This window comes from Genypterus blacodes, unplaced genomic scaffold (assembly GCF_046128005.1).
Source record: "Genypterus blacodes isolate CSIRO-AG114 ecotype Tasmania unplaced genomic scaffold, CSIRO-AGI_Gbla_v1 ptg000105l_1, whole genome shotgun sequence".
In the NCBI taxonomy this organism is placed as follows: domain Eukaryota; kingdom Metazoa; phylum Chordata; class Actinopteri; order Ophidiiformes; family Ophidiidae; genus Genypterus; species Genypterus blacodes.
The window spans coordinates 1986060-2005241 of NW_027466909.1; the positions used below are offsets into that span (position 1 = coordinate 1986060).

A 19182-nucleotide genomic window follows, 5' to 3' on the forward strand; every position below is an offset into this window, starting at 1 on the left:
TTATAAAGCAGCGTGTTAAGGATTCAGTCTTGTAGTTTTCTGATGACCTACATTACCCATGATGCCCCGGGAGCATCAGGGTGGTTAAACGAGCGCAGAGTCGTCGCCCCGCTCGCCCACTCACTCACTCACTCGCCAATTCTCTCGCCAGCCCTCTCATCCTGCCTGCCTGCCTGTCAGCCTCAGCGCTGCCGAGCCTCCGTTAGCTTCTAGCCCGGGATGGTGGCGAAATGTCGCTTTGTTACCACCGCGACTCGCCGTCTTGACTAAGAGTTCTTCGGATAAAATGACTCATCGGTCCGTTCGTGTCGACACCCGCCCGCAGAGACGCCGTTCACTCCGCCAAGTCGCCGCTTTCGCCTCGATCTCTGCCGCCGAGAGGGTTTAGCGAGTCGGCGCGTCTGCTCAGCTGTGCACCGCTGCTCTGGGGGGGGGAGGATCCGGACAAAGACCCGCAGATGCTGGACGCTACAAACAACCGAGGGACCGCGAAGCTTTCCACCGACAAAATCACGTTGTCAATCGGTTAATCGGTGGCAGTTTGCTGGATTCGTGGCAGAAAGAAAGAAGGAGAGGAGAGAGAGGGGCGAGAGTTTGGATCTCGCACGGAAGGAGAGGAGAGGAGGGTGGCGTGAGGAGGAGAGGAAGGGACGCAGGGGGAGGACATCCTGATGCCCGTGATGGCAAACGAGCCGATCATCCTAAACGTCTATGATATGGTAAGAGACGAGAAAGAAAACTTCACGACTGACTCATTCAAGAAACACTAGGATTCCGCAACGCGCGCGCGCGCGCGCGCGCGTGTGTGTGTGTGTGTGTGTGTGTGTGTAAGAGAGAGCTTCTTTCTTGCCAAACTCCCATTTGACTCAACCCATGAGTCAATGTTGTCATCGCTCATAACAGTGTGTTAATTGCTTTCAGGGGAGAGTAGTCGATTCCATCTCCACAACCAGGCTGCTTCAGAACACACAAAGACACAGATTAGTCAAAGATCAGTGCCAGAACAAACTCTGCTTCACTCAGTGTGTGTGTAACAGCAGGACCAAACCAATCCCACTGAGCTGCTGCTGCCAGATGTCAGGGAGGGGAGAGTAGTGACAGTAATCTGACAAAAGTCCAACCCATGTTGACAGAAGCAATCTGGGGTTTCTTAATGGGTTCCTTTTATTTACTCAGAAGTAGCAGAGTGTAAATAGTTCAGCACATTGTCTCATATTGAGGACTTGGCAGCTGAACCACAGGTGGATGTGAACCTGTCACCCTACAGGAGAGAGCAGAGCCTCCTTTGTTCCGGACACAGGCAGAGGTCGGGTTGGAGTCATCGTGTTGTCACCCTGCAGGAATGAGTCAGTGGGGACAGATTCAGTGGGACAGATTCAGTGATCCATTGATGAATCATTGATTGATATGGATTCACACACAGCTGGCACAAAGCAAATTGGAATTGCCTAGTTGAGGCTATAAATCAGAGTTGAGGTAAAGTGTGTGAGTGTGTGCAAGCAAAGCACAACTTTCCATAAATGCTTTTGTTCCTTATGATCCTCTGGTTTAGTTTAGTTTCTTTCAATTATACTTCTTGTTGCTGGTTCATATAAAATGCCAGGATTGACACATGTATTCTGAATGATGTACACAATTCCTGGATGCTTTTTGTAAACAAATATATGTATTTTCCCAGGGATTCCTCCTCATCTTCTCCCTCCCCGTCTTTACATTTTAATCTGATTTATTGCCCTTGTGTTTCCTGTTGGCCTAAGGGTCAATATGTCATCAAAGGCCTAATGTAGGCCGATTGAATACCTCCATACTCATTATCCCCCTCCTATCCTTCCTTCTTTCCTTCCTCCCTCACCTCCTTGCCCACTTCTTTGACCCTCTCTCTTGTCACTTGACTTGCTGAGAGCACATTAGTCTCTCTTGGATAGAGTCTGTAGAGCTTTTACTCCGTCTCACTTTTGTTCACACGAGGAGCTGCGGGGGCCTCAGTGCTCTTCCACAAGCAGAGGCCAGACTGTTGCACAATGGCTGAGGGACACAATGTTTTCTGTCTTTAACTCCAGGAAAATCAAACACACTATGAGGGGGACAAACACTCAGAAATGGCAATCGATCCTCTCCTACTGTACAGATCTGCAGGCTTGAACACCAAATAGTTTCTTTATGGCAGGAGGGCCAGGACTTCTCTCTTTCTCTTTCTCTTTCTCTCTTTCTCTGCCTCTCCCCTCCTGTGTGTTATAGATAAAATAAATACATAAATAACCCGTGTAAGGCTCCACACATGGACCCAACACACAGAAATGTGTCCCTTTGGACACAATTATTCAAGCAGAGGCGTACAGAGGCCGCTGGTACGTTCTGTGTCTAATGCACACGCCCACAGACATGTAACCCGCTCGCTCGGTTACTATATTTAACCCTATTAGGGGTGTGTGTGTGCGTGTGTGCGCGTGAGTGAGAGAAAGAGAGAGCGCGATAGAGAAAGTGACTGTTTATTTTTAGCACCTGGATGGAAGGTATTCTCTGTGCTCTTACACCAACCGATTGGATCTTTGCCACGCACATATCTGAGTTTTCCTGTCTGTGTGCTCCGATTATGGCGACGGGAATGTGGCTCTGTGTCTGCTGTGAGATTCCAGCGTTCATTCAAAACAATGAGAGGCAATGTCTGCTGTCAATGAACTCACTGTTGTGCTCTGAAGCCAGGAAGAAGACTGCAGTCCGTCTGTGAGGGCTTGCCTTAGGTATTGATTAGGCTCCTCAGATCAGAGTGCTGGAGGGAAATGGACTGAATGACTGCTGCTGTCTGACTGACTGGCTTACTGACTGGCTGAGTAACTTCATGACTGCTGTGCTGGCAGCAGAATCACTGAATCAGCGCTCAACTTGAGGTGCACCGTACCAAAAAGATGACCTATGACTCTTTGTAATATAAACATCCATCCTTTCTGCCTGCCTGAACATGTAAATAAACACACAGGTCAACATGAGGCTGTGTGCTGGAGCAGCATGGGGCTTCAGAATGAGGCTGAGCGGGATTTGAACTGAGGTCTACAAGCAGAACATGACCAATGTAAACAAACATGTAGTAAGAAGCACCATCATATTTCTCAAACATGGGCGTTTTGATGATAATAAATCTTTTGCTGTACTGCACTTTGTCCCCCGTTCACATTATGGAGTGATGGATCTCCTCACTGAGCGCTTGATTGAATGACTCTGCGGCTGACAGGGAGAGTGAGCGTGAAAGAGGAAGCTGCAGATGAGATGAGAGGGGAGGGCAGAGGTCACGACCCTGCTTGCGTTCACACCTGGCAGCAGCAACAAGCGACGGCAAAGCGACGGCACAGACAGTGGAGCGAGTGTGTGTCAGGTGTAGGGTTCTCCGGCCCAGTGTGATCCTTCCGGAAAACATGGATGAGGATCAATAATGATGTCACCGTTCCAAGCGCAGAATCACAACTCCACACCCCCCCCCCCACCCCCCCTCCCTTTCTACACCGGTTCACCGCCTCTCTGCTGTCCTGCTCCATCTCTGCTAAGTGGATTTCCTGGTCAGCTCTGAGTGCTTTAGTAGCTCGCTTTAATGAGACGGCATTATCTACACACTACCTGTCTGTCTGCCAGCTCTGTGGTTGTCTGTGCACGAGTGTGTGTGTGTGTGTGTGTGAGAGAGGGAGACAGAAAGACACAGTATCGCTTTTGCACTTGATAACGTCCATCAATCGGGGATCAAATGTGTTCCGAGTGCTCCTGGTGTAGTGCAGCTGGAAGTTGAGGCGCTGTAGCTCCACTCTTAACAACAACAACGCGACAGACAGGCGTCATCTATACTCTGATTTGACTATTGCATCATGTTATGACCACACACCCACCAGCTCGCTCTGTTATTCATTCAAATGGGTCACGCACACTGATTCTCACACACACACACACACAGTCGGCCCTTTCTCCATCTGCTGCCTCTGCGGAGGAGGAGGAGGAGGTCTCAGTTTAATGAGCTTTGGAGTAATTAGGCTCAGCTCAGATAAGAGTCCTATTTGAGGAGGAGGAGGAGGAAAGGTGTACGGAGGAGTAGCTCACCGTGTCGCTACAACACAGCGTCTTTTGACTCTCCTGTAACCAAGGCGACACAACGGCACGGATATGTCAGTGCTGATGGGTGCTGTAGTTCCTTCCTTCTCGGTTTAGGGGGGGCTTCTGACTCGCTGACTCTCTCTCTCTCTCTCTCTGTTCCAGGCAGATTAGAGAACCGCAACTGCAAAACAAGCTTCTCCTCATGTTTCAAGTCTTCCCCTTGCGCAAGTCACACACTCTGGCTTTATAGGTCACTGATAGCCGGGCCGCAACTTAAATACTTCTCAATGCAGCCGAGGATCCTTCAGCTCTCAGTAACAGAAGCGCTGCACTACACACTTTGGCTGCCAAACACTCAAACAGGCTCTTAGATGTTAGATGTAGATAAAGGATGCTGATCTGGTTGAGTTGTGTATCTGCAAAGTCTGCAAGCAAGCAAAGAGCAAAGGCAGCGGCACGCTAACTTCAATGTAGAGGTGTCAACTAAATAGAGACGTGTCAGTTTAGCAGACCTGATTTCCATTTCTGTCATGTCCGGATGAACTTTACCAGACATTGATGGAGGTGCAGATAACGGACTCGGTGGTTGCCGTAGTCAACTGGATCAAACTGGACGTGCACAGCTTTTACTCTGCTGGGCGTCGGTGAAACAAGCATGGAACCGATTCAGTGTGTCAGTGATGTGTGTCTGTCTCTACAGCGGTATCACAAACAGATCTCTCTCTGTTTCTCATAGCTGGTTATGTGTTCCTACGTGTGTGTGTGTGTGTGTGGGGGGGTGTGTGGGTGAGAGAGGAGGGGGTGCAGGGGTCAGTGAGTGTCAGCTACATCAATACAAAACTACAGATGTGATGCTAATTACGTCTCCAGCATCACTATGATCTCACCCCAAAGGGACTCTACACTAACCGCTCAGACCTTCAAGGCTCTGACAATATGTGCAAGCAGTGATAAAGATGGCAACAGCAGCCTGTATGTGTGTGTGCGTACGTGCAAAGAGCAGCATTTGTACACACACTCGTCATCTGTCCTCTGTCTGCCACAGAACACAAAGAGCCAGAAGCTGAAAGCGTGCAATTATGACCTCATGATCACATTTCTCTGTTAAACTGCTGGAACACATTTAGTGTGTTCTAAAGGTTACATTGTGGAGGGAAACATTTGCAATGCAAATGTGTGCTAATGACCGGCGGCTCTGCTGAGTGATTGTACACAGCTACGTATTTGCATAACAACAGACGGAGCTTAATAGAATATTTTTCAAGTAGCGGTACGCGGTTTGTCAAGCTGTTTCCTGTTTGACGCTCGGTCCTAAATATGTTTTGCAACGTCAAAGGCTTCTGGCTGGCGAGGGAGATAGTCAAGGCTGAGAACACATACGAGTCGTCCACTACAGCTAAGGTTTCTCCTGTCCTGCTTCATTGTTTCACTCAAGATCTCAGTCGTGCTTTGCTTCACTGAAACATTAAAATATAACCAACCTGTCTGCTCACAACATGGCTTCATGTTGAGGCAGCGTTCATCTGAAACATCGCACAGGAAACCTCCACATTCACAGCTCAACATGGAGCTGAGCTGTGTGCAGGTCATTGTCTCCTCCACCCTTAGTAGACACCTCTGTCTCAGCTCGGTCCTTTGTCTTGTCCTTGTGCTGTATATGGTTCCCTATATACAAGTACATTCTTCTCTTAGGGAAGTCTTAGCTACGTTACTCAGGGCTTCCCTGCGGGCGTTTGTTAGAGGAGGTAAACATCTCTCTCTCTCTCATAGCAACTAGAAGAGCCAGACAGAGTGAAAACAGCCTAGTTTGCTTCTAACAAGAAACGTTCTCACCTCAAACGCATGCAGATGAGTTCAGTGTTTGCTCCTGCTTAAAATACTCTGACACCAACTTCACAACTGTGGAGAGTCTGAGAAATATGTGTGGGTGTCAGGATATCAAGTTTAAGTGTTATTTCTTAAAGGTTCTGGTTCAGTTTGTAGGGACGGTCACCGCTTCAGTTGGAGCGTACGCCTCCTCAGCAAACGGCCTCAGTGAAACCTGTTTATTGAAATAAGTAGAGGATCATTATCAAATAAAGGCTGTGTTTTCCTAATCACATGACCTGGGTGAGTGATTTGACGTCATGAGATCCCGTGTTAGATTCCCTCCTGCCACAACTCTCTGCCCCGTCTTGAAGTGAAGTGGAACTGTGATAACATATTTGTCTCGGGCGAGCAAAATCTGCCTAGCAACAGCCTTGCCCAATCACCTCTTAGCTACAGGAGCTGCTGGCTGATGGTACACAGCCACAGCCCAGACTGAGAGGATGCAGGGTAATGCTGCAGATCAGTGCTGCTGCGATCAATTATGGATTTTGTCCATGTTTACTTGTGTGTGTGTGTGTGTGAGATGATCCTGTTTCATCCAGCTCGGAACACAACACTGTCTTAAGTTAGGCATGTTGACCTTTCGTCCAATTATTTACTGGATGAAGGTAAACAAATGTAGTCTGAAGCAGAGACAGGCAGGTGTAAATACGAGCCTGATTCAAACATGACTACTACTCCTCTATTCACTCCTACACTGGGAATTCTGCCTTCTGACCCGTCCTGATCAACCTGTGATGGTACTCAGCACTTGTTTACTACTTGGAACCGTGGGATTCACGCACATATAACATTTGTTTGTATACAGATAATGTGGTGCAGAATGGTTAAATAGGCGTTTAATCTCTCTCCCTCTCTCTCTCTCTCTCTCTCTCCATCTCTGTCTCTGTCTCTCTCTCTCTCTCTCTCTCTCTCTCTCTCAGTACTGGATCAATGAGTTCACGAGCACTCTGGGCATCGGAGTCTTTCACTCAGGGATTGAGATCTATGGCAGAGGTAAGGTTACCTGTGGAAACGTGACACCTGCTAACATCAGCTCAACCTCCTCAAGACGCCCTCAGAATACGATCCGGATCTTATGTGCATGCATAATGAACCGTACTGTTTTTGTGTGTGTCTGTGTGTGTATTTAGAGTTTGCCTATGGCGGACACCCTTACCCGTTCTCAGGGATCTTTGAGATAACACCAGGCGACGCCACTGAGCTGGGAGAGACCTTCAAGTTCAAGTAAGTATGGGAGGCTGGCGTGTTGGTAGACGTGCAGAATCGTTGGTGTTTGTCCACACAGCTCGGTTCGGATGAGACGGACAGACAGCCGGCCAGCCAGTCAATGGGCCAGTCGGTCGGCGTGTCCTCCTGTGGGAAGGTACATTTAAACTGTTAATTGAGTTGTGAAGAATGGGAAGAGAAGAACGCTTCCTCTCTATTCTTCTGACAAGTACAGTAACTTGTGGTCACACGCTTGACATTCAGGAGTTCATTCAGTCTGTGAAAGCCGAGGAGCCAATTCAAAATCAACAGAACTCAATTATTTGATCTATTACTCATCAGTTCATTGGTTTGTTTCCGCAGATCTTCAGTGAGCGGAGACAGTAGAGCGCCCACTCACTTCAATACCATTTAGTATTCACTCAATCAGCCGTGTGTGTGTGTGTGTTTCTAACTGGAGCTACCGTGTATTCCTTCTGCTCTAGTTGATCTGCCCTCTAGCTTTGTCACACACTCACACACACACACACACACGCTGGACCTCTCTGTCTCCATCCATTATATTGACCTGATACAGATGTAAAACTTTCGCTCCAGCTGTTCTTGAATGAAAATAGACAGGAAATCCTTGTGAAACATGCGATCGGCTTATTGATCCGATCTCATTCCTTCACTTTAGAGGACAGGACGGCGTAATTAGGCTTCACATCACATTCCTGTCCCTACAGGATGTTTGTGAGTGCAACAGGATTTGTAGCGGTTCAGATATTTACTTTGGAGCTGAACTGAAATGAGCGGAAACTGTCAGATATCTTGAATTGATTGATGAAAAACGGGTGTAACTGATCCCCTTCATGGTGGCTGTGATCAGTTTAGCTGTGTCAGCACAAAGGCTCCTGGTGTAATGTTAACGGAGCAGAGCTGCCATTAATGCTGGGTGTAAATCTGTCATAGAATTCAGGAAAAATGAGCTGGGATTATATTTATGTGTGTTTGTGTGTGTCTTTTAGAGAAGCCATAGTCCTGGGCAGCACCGACTTCACAGAGGAGGATGTGGAGCGCATCGTGGAGGAGATGGGGAAGGAGTACAAAGGCAACGCATATCACCTCATGCACAAGAACTGCAACCACTTCTCCTCAGCTCTGTCCGAGGTGGGTGTACACACACACACACACACACACACACACACACACACACACACACACACACACACACACACACACACACACACACACACACACACACACACACACACACACACACACACACACACACACACACAAGCACAGGCTTTTTCAAATTGTTCTAAACACAAACTGCAAGCCAATCAAAATTTCCCTGTGTGTGTTTGCGTGTGTGTGTGTTTCAGCTTTTCCTGGTGTGAGTAATTAGCATCTAGCACTGAGAGTGGGATTAGGACGCAGTGATACAAGCCTAGACATGCAGAGCCAGCTGGCAGACACACACACACACACACACGCACACGCACACGCACACACAGAAAATAAACACACACAGATATACTTGCAACACAGAGAGATGTTCTCTGAGAAACACATTCTTGGAAATGTTTTTCTCAATCACAGAAGAGGGAGAGAGAGACGGACATAGAAATACTTTAACAGATACACACTCTGTCAGAACACACACACACACACACACACACACACACAGATGTGCACACCAGGAATCCCTGAGGAAAGCAGTCCGGGCCTCGGGCTTTAATGCTCATGGTTACTAATGTGATCTCTTGGTGATATTGTAATTGTGATCTGTGTGTGTGTGTGTGTGTGTGTGTGTGGGTGTAGTTTTAAAAGATCAAGCGTGACGATCGATCCTCCAGAGAGAGAACATTTGATATGCATGAGTCGGATGTCGATCCTCCCTGTGAGCTTCACGTCACCACACTCTGATGACACTCAGGCTCAGTCTCATGTTACAGGACTATTTATACAGATCAACCACTGAGGCCAGATCAGCTAACAGGCAGAGCCAAAAGGAAAGGATTCGCTTCATCACACTGGAGAGGACAGAAGCTGATAAATAATCTTGATTAGAATTATTTTGGAGGCTGGGATCCTCTACTGTCTCAGGGTCGAGACGGCTCAATTAGGTTTTAGCAGGTTTGGGGGAGAGAGAGAGAAAGAGAGAGAGAGAGAATCTATCAGATATTTGACAGCAGAGTGACGAGGTAATCAATAGATCCCTTAACCTGATCTATTGATGGATGTGTGACGGTTATGTGGGTGAAAGGTCGCAGTTCAGGCACATTTTAGTTTCTCTGCAAAACCAAAAACATTCCTCCCTCTGACCTTCTCCTCCTCCTCCTCCTCCTCCTCCCCCAGATCCTGTGCGGCAGGGAGATCCCTCGCTGGGTAAACCGTCTGGCCTACTTCAGCTCGTGCGTGCCGTTCCTCCAGAGCTGCCTGCCCAAAGAGTGGCTGACCCCGGCCGCCTTACAGTCCAGCGTGAGCCAGGAGCTCCACGGAGGAGGAGGAGGAGGAGAGCTGGAGGAGGCGGAGGACGCCGCCGCCACCGCCTCGCTGGCCTCCCTGTCGCCGTCGTCCTCCTCCAGCCCCCCTCTGCCCCGCCAGCCCCGACATCAGCCCCGCAGGTAGAGGCTCTGGAAGAGTCCAGCTTACAGCCAAATGTCCTCTGCAAGTGTCCTTGAGCAAGGCACACAACCGCTGCCTGCTCTGGTCAGGAACATCAGCCAAATGCCACAAACGTCGGAGAGCAGAGGAAGGATTTTTAAACTCACAGGTGGAGGAATTCTGCTCACTCACAAGGCCGCAGTCACCCGTCAGTGAATGGAGCTCATGGATTCTCACCCCTCACCCCCGTTCCCCCCGGATGTTGTCATTATGTTCCCAGTCAGACGGGAGGCAAAGCTGGATCTTTCCCACATCACAGCCACTGCTCCCGTTAAGCAACAGTCCCATCCGGGTTTTTACCAACAAGTTACGGAAGATTCAAGTGAACTGTTGGGATATATACACACACACACACACACACACACACACACACACACACACACACACACACACACACACACACACACACACACACTTCTCCTCTACATGGCCTCAAAATGCTGTGTGTGTCGTGCCAGGACCTCTTTCCTGCTGGGAAGTCTTTGTGTCGCACTGAAACCAATAAACTGATCCAGGGACAGTTTTCCGTGGAGACTCTGTGGATGGTTTTGGTTCCCTGTCGGATCCTTACTTCCCCAAATCCTTTTCTTTGTTCCCTCACCATGTCAGTGGTTATTTAATAGCGTTAATTGGAGTGTGTTACATCATGCTGTGCTGATCTGAACTCTGTTGTAACATCCGGGGAAAAGGAAAGGGAATTTGCTGAAGTAAGTATCTCGTATCGGAACCAGAAGCCATCTGAACACACAACACGCCGTCCACCAGCTGCACATCAGTCCAGCCTACACTCCTCTAACCCACGGCCAGTCAGGGATTCACACGGGCTTCGGTTTAAACCTGTGGAAGCCATCGTGTGGCGAGCTCGTGCTTCTCTGCCGACACCTTGACCCTTCGTCCCAAACGGGAGCCGTGGACGCGTTTGGGAAACGTCGCACACCTACGCGTGGAAAAGTTTTGTGTCAAATTTAGTTTTGCAGTCACACAACACAGCTGAGAACGGGATTGATTCTTGTATTTCTGATTTATAGACTTTGGCCTTTTTGTCTCGTTTTGTTGGTTTGATAAACTCAGGACTCCAAAAGGCTTTGTGATATAAAACTGACATTTTTTATCCCACACTTTATGTTTGTGTTGTTGCTTTTCTACTGCAGTCGGCACAGGAGAGAGCTTTTTCAGAGCGCACGTTTTATACTCCTCTCTTTGATAAGAAGAGCTTCTGTTTACAACCCGTACCTTTGTATACCAGCCTGTGTTCGTCTTTGTTTCCCTGTCTGATCCTCTGTGTGTGTGCGCACGCAAACGTGCACTTGTATTATGTTTTCTACCGAGAAGCTGCCAACTGGGCCACACACACACACACACACACACACACACACACACACACACACACACACACACACACACACACACACACACACACACACACACACACACACACACACACACACACACACACACACACACACACAGGAGGTCCATCTTATTGAATACAGCAGTGTTTGAAATGTAGTCGTGACAAAATACTGCTGCAACTTTTGTCCTCCAATTGATCAAAATACATTTCAGTTTTTTTTTAAAATGAACTCAAAACCAAAATGCTGTAAACCAGAGACTCTTTGTCGATCAACCAGCATGTTTACCTGCCTTTGTTATAATGTGTTCAAAGCCTGAGGTGAGTTGTAGTCAGAAATAAATTAACTCAAATAGAATGTTGACTTTCAAATGTATGATGATTAAAATGTATTAACTCTAACAAAGCTCATAAGATGGATCTTTTTTTATGCACTCACACACACAGACACATATATACACTTATGATGTCAGCGCCCTCTGGTGGCCGTGCCTGGTTATTGTTACCGTTATCTGGTCAGCTCTTGCACTGGTGACCTGTCTGTCTACCTTTTGCGTCGCCGCAGACAGGTGCCATGTTTCCCTCAGCATCCATAGCTTCATATTGTCGTCATAGTAACCATCTGTTACATTATAGTTTCTGTCTCTGTTGAGAAACGAATCAGCTTCAATCCTGTGTAGCATTTCATTTCAAATGTGTTTAGCTCTCTGTTGCTAGGTCAGCATTTAGACATTAAAGATGCCATTTCATTTAGCAGTGACTTAAATGTACCGTATGTTTCCATTTGCTTGTTATCCTATTGTTTGAGCTGTGAATGTGTATTGGGGAAACCTCAACCCTTTGTGTAAAAACTGACCAGATTATCAACACTGAGCTTTCATGGCGCCAACCAGATTTTACCCTGTTTGTTATTAAAGAAAGTTATACGGTGGATGACTTTGAGTTTGTGTCTTGACTGCTTTCACACATCTATGAAATCTGTCAGATGAGATCTCTTCCGTCACTTTGCTTCCTATCTGAACAGGAAATGTGCTGCTGTGAATCACAGATTAAACTCATGCAGGACAAAAGGCTGCAGAGGTAACCGTCATCATTTGATTATTATTTACATCACTCCACACTTCCTGGGCTGGCAGCATCTGGAGTACATCTTGCCTGTGCTCCAAATACTGATATCAAACCTGAAGGTCTTAATCTAAATGTGAGCTATTCCTGAACTACTCTCCTCAGAGACGTGTCTCTATTGTCTCAGCCACCGTATCAACAGTGCTCCTCGTCTCCTCTGTCTGCCTCAACTTCTGACAACAGGGCAGAGCCTTCAGAACCTCTCTGGGGCCTTTGGTCATGAATATGTAGAGGAAGGGATCCACCAAGGGGCTTAGGTAGAGCAGCATGTGAGACACCAGCTCCAGGTAGCGCACCTCCTCTTTAAAGGACAGAGACCCCAAGAGGACGCTGAGGATAAAGGGGAGGTAGAGGAGGGTGTAGTTGGCCCAGATGGCCCCGAGCCCCCACACAGTCTTCCTCCTCTCTGGGGTTGGAGGGTTGGACCTGGAGCAGAGCAGGGCCCTCCAGGAGTCCACGGCGAAGAAGAGCAGGAAGGGGAAAGGGCTGAGGAGAGCCACAGCAAACCAGAAGAATAACTGCATCATGGCGAGGACCAGGACGGCAAACGGGGCGGCCCACACTGCCAGGGAGACCAGCACGGAGCCCCGCACGGTGCTCCAGCAGCCGCGCCACTGCGGGAAGGCCAGCAGGAGGTGGTGCTCGTGGGCGATGCAGGACATGAAGGTGACGTTGGAGATGATACTGAAGTAGAAGAGGAGGCTGGTGACGTCGGAGGACAGGATTGTGTCGCTTGATGCTTGAGGACGGCCAAAGAAACTGAGGATGTCAGAGACCAGCAGGCTGACGACGAAGATGGGAGCTTTGTTCTCACCTGACAGACAACACAGGTACGAGAATTACCACAGAGACAGAGACTGAGACTGAGACTACAACTGGTACTGATACTGTCCTGAACCTCACACTCATATCAGTACTACTCCAGTACAGACACACACACACTCTCTACTGATACTCTCACCCTCACCACACTAATACAACTACAACTACTGACACTGATGACACAAAGTCTGTTACTAATGTTTACATTATTATGGCAAAAGTAAAACTAGCACTGCATACTGCTTCAATTACGAGAAGAGAAGAAGTAAAGCTCACAAAACTATGTTATTAATTGTATTTTGGTCAAATGAAACCTTACAATCTGCGATAAAACACAAACCTTTGGACAGATTTTTCAGAGTGTAAATAGCCAATCCAATGGCAGGCATCCCAATGGCGAGGGTCAACCATCTGATCACCTGGGCCACATGGTCAACGCTGGGCCCGGTGGTGTTGCCCGTGATGTTGATGTGGACGATGTCGGCGGTTACCACAGTGTTTCTGTCGGCCATGAGAGGCAGGACAGCGGCTCTTTATGTTGTTTTCAGTTATTTACAATTGATCCCTTTACTGTCTCATTGGTTGCTTCTTACTAATCACCAATCCAATATTCCAGAGCCCTGTAACACTTCTATTGCCTTTGAGGCTTTCTTCTGACACGATTCAATTCAAGACTACATGTTAGAAAACCTCTGGTAGCGTCCTTGCATTAATCTAAACTAAAACCCAAATCATCCAAAGGCAGCTGGAGTGAAGTCCTCCTTCAAACTTCAACTAGGAGAAAACCAATAATTACAAATGAGCACTTACATCATAGAGAAAGAATTCACAGACATGGCAACCTCTTATTTGACTTTCAATCAATCGTCCGTACCTGTAGCAAACTGAGCCAACATCCATCCACCATCAGCATTATGAAACACATCCATGCCAGCACACAGGCCTCTGCTGCTGAGATCTGTGTGAAAGCCTCCTGAGACATGCGAGTGGCATTCACAAACAGAGAGAGGTTTGTATGTATATCCATGCAGTTTACCCGCTGTGTGTGTGTGTGTTTGCGCCAGCTTCTGATAGGAAACAAATAATTACAGTGCTGAACGCCGAGCCTTATCTCCACACCGTTTAGCAGATAGGTGATTTCAATGAGGCCTGTGTGGCCGACATGGATCCTGCTGGGCTCAGGATCCAGCAGGTGCCCAGCATTTGCATCAAACAGAAATGTCATCACCATTTATGCTGCGCTACTGAATGAATGTATGTGTTTAAATATGTGTGTGTTTGTCTGTGTGTGTGTAACCAACTCACAAGTTTTGAGTCTAATTTATTTCAACGGAAGTGTTTTAAATATAGTCACACACACTTTTCTGCTTATAATGCTAGGGGTTTCATATCCTGTAAGTAGAAACTCTTGGCAAAGCAACAAACAATCGACTACCTGAGGTCAAATGGATTCCAGCTGAAACATTTGACACATTTAGGGAAGCAGTGTGAGACACATGTGACTGAACAGGATGTGTCAGGCTCAGCACTTATCAATCAACCACATGTGTCTCAATGTTTTGCTTTACTTTCCTGAGTCGGTCTCTTGGTTACACAAAAGTGATTGGTTAAGGAGGATATCAAGGTTTTTCAGGCCCATTTGCTTTTTTAATTTGTAAATTTATTAATCAGTGGCAAAGTGATTAGAATACATTCGTACATTAGAATTTAACTCTGTTCCAAGGATACTTCTCAGACAGTCAGTGTTATAATGAGTAGAAACACTATATATATATATATGTACCTATTATATAAATGTGTATTATATATCAGTGCTTAACATTCCAGAGCAGGATCCATTGAGAGCAGCATCTCTACTCTGCTCTGGGAACAAAAGTCAGTTTAATGGGCTGTGCTGGTCGGGATGCCCAATTAAACTCCAGTGGGATCTAGAAGAAGACGTGACCATGACAAGGCATTAGAGTGGGACGGCCACACATGAATGAATGTATTCCTTTGAGTGTGTTGAGTTTGAAAGCTTACCACAGTGTCTTTGCATGTTTCCAAATTGTACTTCTGGAGGAGACGCAGAAGAACCGTCTTCACCACCAGCACAGCATAACGCATCCCCACGCAGTTACGAGGGCCGAGGCCAAAGGGCATGTAGACGTAAGGGTTCACTTCCTCCCCGCTGTCTTTACTGAACCTGCACATCAAGACAGGTACATGCATATATTATGAAAAATGAGTAAGTAAATATTCAGAGAGGAGAGCTGTCATAAAAAGCTCAAGGACTCTTTGAAGATGTTGTTCTTGATCCAAACTTGGCAAAGCATTAACAGGGAAAACAGAAAGACTTGGCGGTGTAAAGCGAGTGTCTAATTACCTCTCAGGTCTGAAGTGTTCAGGTAAATGCCAGAAGCGTGGGTCTTTATGGAGCAGAGACATAGGAATACCAACCAGGGTTCCTTCAGGGATGGTGATGCCGTTGACCTGGATGGTTTTCTTGCACATTCTCTCCAGCCGAGGCGCAGTGGGAAGCAAACGCATCGACTCGTTAATGACCTGGTCCAGGTACTGGAAACCAGCCACACACTCATATGTAATAGGGGCCTGGAGGCAAAAGACAAACAACCAATTACTTATTAGACTTTGACCTGAGCTAAACATTCATATTCAACACGAACACAAACTGCAACACGACGACACAATGCAGAGTTTACATCTCTGGGCAGCCTGGCGTCGATTTCTTCATGCAGCTTCTGAAGTGCTTCCGGGTTGGTTGCCAGATTATGAAGGATGAAGGATAAAGTGGTGCTGGTGGTTTCATAGCCCCCAAAAATGAAAATAAAAGCCTGAGAAAGGATCTCGTGTTCAGTCAGACCTATAATTACAAATAAAGTGATATTATCCCTAAGAGATCAATATGTAGAAAGAGGCTGAGACAGTTGTAATTTGTCTTCACATACATACAAACACACACTTATTGCTTTAGGTAAGAGGCATGACGGACAGTTTAAGCATTTTACATCATACGTACCTTTAGTTGTCTCTTCCTCTTTTTGTGTTTCTGTCTCTGGAATCTCACTCTCAAGCAACACCTGCAGGAAGTCTACTCTGCTCTGAACAAACAAAAGCCAACATTACTCACACTAATCACTTGTTAACTGGGCTCAAATCTGAAGAAAAGCAAATATATGACATGCTTACAGATTCCTCAGAATGATGCTGGTCTTTAAATCTCTTGATGATGTTGTAGAAGTAATTTATGCTGGCTGTGGGAAACAAGCTGATATCGAAGCGCCCTAGCAGGCGACCAAGAAAGGGAAATGCAACTGGAAAGAGAAGAAAAGATCAAGCAAATGATGCATTTAATAGTCACCAATGTGGCCCTGTGATCAAATGATGTCCAGTTCAAATATAAATTATTGGAGCACATACGCAAAATGAGAAAAGGCAGAACTCTGATGTTAAGAATATTCTTGAGATGGACGATACAGGGGTCATTTGGATTGTTGATGGAGTCGATCTCCACACTGAAGGATGTACTGGTCACAACATCCAAACTGTAAGGAGCCATAAATCTAAAGCAGATAAGCAGAGAGAGATTTGAGGAGATTTGAATTGGAAAGAATAAAATGTGTAGAAGATGTACTCACTTCACTTATTGGTAGGCTGAATCATTTCATCATAGGCTTGTACAGTAACAACGACATCAACATTAACATACTTGTAAACTTCAACAGGTTCATCCAAATTCATTTTTTCAAGGCTTCCAACAAGACGGTCCGCATAACGAGAGATGATGGGAAAGATCTTCAAAGAAAAGAAGAGTTGTTCTCAAATGTTTGTGTCCATATTGAGATATTCATCATTTAGCAACTTCTCTCTTGATTATGGGTGAATATGTTTATTTATTTCCATAAACTAAACACTAAGATCACCATGGAGACCATAAAGATCAGTTGGTCTCAATCACCTTTTTCAGCCGTCCGCTGGTGAAACATGGAGACACAGCGTTACGAATTCTTCTCCACCTCTCATCTTTAACAAGTGTGATTGCATCGTCCATTGGTCCTGGCACCATGCTCTCCTACGAATATGAGCACACTCAGTCAAACAGATTGTGAAAGGGATCTTCTTATACGGTTACACAGTTTGACTCCTCTAGTGATTTCCAAAGTCGGACGCAAAACAACTTAAAAAGAACATAATTTATCTATGTCTGATATATCGTTGGTCAACGTTGGTCTTGTGTCTTACCCTGCGGTTGGTAAACGCAGAGTAACACTCCTTCACCATAACAGCTTTGATGGTCTCAGGGTCGGCCACCATCAGCACGGGTTGGCGGAAGTCATACAACCTTTGAACAGAATGACGTCATTGTGAAAACAAGATTGAGATTAATTGCATAACAGCAAATACGGGATTGGGTTCAAATTGAAATCTAATACATTTGGGACAGACAAGTATACTGTAAATATTTTAATTTTGATTTTAAAGGCTTTAGTGCTATATGGACTGAGGTCATTAGATAACAAACTCATAAACACCAAACTTTGAGCCTGTTTTATGAATTAATTTCACAGTATAAATACATCAAACTATCCAATTTGTCTTCTGTGATATTTTCATTTTCGTTGAGAGACAAAACAGCCACTTACCCCCAGATGTCCCCATATTTATTGAAGCACTGAATGTCATAAGGAAGCATTCCCTAGAAGGCATTTCAAGAGAAGAAAGGTCAAAAGGTTAGAGGAGCATTCCGTTTCAGATATCGGCACAGATAAGGCCGATTGTGCCTCATAACGATGAAGTCATAGGGTCATAAACTTTTATTTGGTCACGAGGAGGTTGTGTTACTAAAAATATATAAACTAAACCAAAGGTGGATTCCATTGATTCCAATTAAAATCCTTATTCCCACTTAGTCAAATCAATATCTAAATTAAATCTATGTGTAATTCCTGATCACCTACTTTGGCATAGTTCAACGCTGTTCCAAAGAGAGGCACAGGCCTCGGTCCAGGAATTCCCAGCTTTTTGAAGTGTCTGTATGGCCAAATGGAATACCTGCAAAACAGAAAACAGAAGGTTACACATGCTGCAATAGTGTTGTTGTTGTTGGGGGGCAACTAGGAAAGTAGCTGTCTAGGATTTCAGGATATATAGCGCCATAGTGCCTGAAGAACAACCGCTTCCAAACCACTTCAAGTGACCCTTCAAAAATAACACAATAAGTCAGAACGACGCAACGCAGGAAAAAAAAGACAAACAGCAGATAAGAGGAAGTGAAAATCGACGTGTTTAGTAAAAAGTAATAAGAATATTAACTCACAGAATGAGCAGGGAGACAAACAATGCCAGCAAGGTCCAGGTGGTCGCTGAAAAAAAGTTTAAACCGAACATTGTGACGGAGTGGGGCCGAAGTGTGTGAGTGTTAACAAGCAGGAGATGTGGAGGCGTTCAGGGACCAGGAAGCAGCGGAAGGAGAAGATCGTTACTGATGTTTTTGAAGGAAGTTTACGTAACACCCGAGGCAGAGATTTTGCTTGCTGTTTAAACGAATAAAAATAGTTAAAAGGTAAATAAGTAAATAAACAATTACACATTTTTTCGCTGATATAAATTATATATAAAGAATATTTCTTTATGTATTAAGTTGTTATATGTTGTTTTCTGTCAGCCAGGATAGGTCGTAAATCGTAGTTCACCACCTTGTACAATATATCTTCTGCAACACCGAGATTACGGCTGTTTAATGCTGCCCGTTGACATTTAGATGCTTTTGTGTGGCAAAGTTCACCTGAGTAGTAAGTGGCGCCCCAATCACAGCTTTATATTTTTTTTGGTGAAATAAATAGAGATTATACGCCACACTGCAAACTGCACTCTCCATGACTACACTTGAGCTGACACTTGCGTTAACTGAAGTTTAGGTTCCCCTCGGAAAAGGTAGAAGCGAAACAAAAAGGTGACCTAAACCGACCTGCGTGCAAACTAGGAGACTCTTTGGTTTTTTGGAAGTACACAAAGTAGTTAGATTACGCGCACTAAAAAACAAAACAAGTAGAATGTCACTTCATGAGAAAAACAGT

At 45.8% G+C, this 19182-nt stretch overlaps 3 protein-coding genes across 3 annotated transcripts; 1 reads left to right on the forward strand and 2 right to left on the reverse strand.

Moving 5' to 3' along the window:
• The first annotated feature begins 124 nt into the window (after nucleotides 1-124).
• On the forward strand, nucleotides 125-11148 carry desi2 (desumoylating isopeptidase 2). Its single transcript, XM_076160460.1, has 5 exons — nucleotides 125-719; nucleotides 6867-6939; nucleotides 7077-7170; nucleotides 8163-8304; nucleotides 9499-11148. Exons 1-5 carry the CDS (start codon nucleotides 672-674, stop codon nucleotides 9769-9771), a joined length of 630 nt encoding a protein of 209 aa, XP_076016575.1. The 5' UTR covers nucleotides 125-671; the 3' UTR covers nucleotides 9772-11148.
• Nucleotides 11149-11612: 464 nt separating this feature from the next.
• Nucleotides 11613-13858, reverse strand: LOC143008504 (uncharacterized). Its single transcript, XM_076160288.1, has 2 exons — nucleotides 13446-13858; nucleotides 11613-13097 (listed from the first exon to the last, which is right to left on the reverse strand). Exons 1-2 carry the CDS (start codon nucleotides 13615-13617, stop codon nucleotides 12385-12387), a joined length of 885 nt encoding a protein of 294 aa, XP_076016403.1. The 5' UTR covers nucleotides 13618-13858; the 3' UTR covers nucleotides 11613-12384.
• An 885-nt stretch (nucleotides 13859-14743) lies between these two features.
• On the reverse strand, nucleotides 14744-18666 carry LOC143008558 (cytochrome P450 3A40-like). The gene is made up of 13 exons (XM_076160378.1): nucleotides 18423-18666; nucleotides 18064-18157; nucleotides 17749-17801; nucleotides 17348-17447; nucleotides 17064-17177; nucleotides 16815-16900; nucleotides 16526-16668; nucleotides 16295-16419; nucleotides 16125-16206; nucleotides 15808-15968; nucleotides 15471-15697; nucleotides 15128-15290; nucleotides 14744-15033 (listed from the first exon to the last, which is right to left on the reverse strand). The coding sequence occupies exons 1-13, from the start codon at nucleotides 18491-18493 to the stop codon at nucleotides 14959-14961; spliced, it is 1494 nt and encodes a 497-aa protein (XP_076016493.1). The 5' UTR covers nucleotides 18494-18666; the 3' UTR covers nucleotides 14744-14958.
• Between the last annotated feature and the right edge of the window lie 516 nt (nucleotides 18667-19182).

Bases quoted from the DNA above. Each gene is read 5' to 3' on its own strand.
- desi2 (XM_076160460.1), top strand. From the start codon at position 672: ATGCCCGTGATGGCAAACGAGCCGATCATCCTAAACGTCTATGATATG. The intron at 7,171-8,162 runs GTAAGTATGGGA...TGTGTCTTTTAG, and splicing joins GGAGAGACCTTCAAGTTCAA to AGAAGCCATAGTCCTGGGCA. The intron at 8,305-9,498 runs GTGGGTGTACAC...CTCCTCCCCCAG, and splicing joins TCTCCTCAGCTCTGTCCGAG to ATCCTGTGCGGCAGGGAGAT.
- LOC143008504 (XM_076160288.1), bottom strand. From the start codon at position 13,617: ATGGCCGACAGAAACACTGTGGTAACCGCCGACATCGTCCACATCAAC. The intron at 13,098-13,445 runs GTTTGTGTTTTA...GTTGTCTGTCAG, and splicing joins TCTGAAAAATCTGTCCAAAG to GTGAGAACAAAGCTCCCATC.
- LOC143008558 (XM_076160378.1), bottom strand. From the start codon at position 18,493: ATGTTCGGTTTAAACTTTTTTTCAGCGACCACCTGGACCTTGCTGGCA. The intron at 16,207-16,294 runs GTAAGCATGTCA...TTGTTTGTTCAG, and splicing joins AGCATCATTCTGAGGAATCT to AGCAGAGTAGACTTCCTGCA. The intron at 15,291-15,470 runs GTAATTAGACAC...CTTGATGTGCAG, and splicing joins GAACACTTCAGACCTGAGAG to GTTCAGTAAAGACAGCGGGG.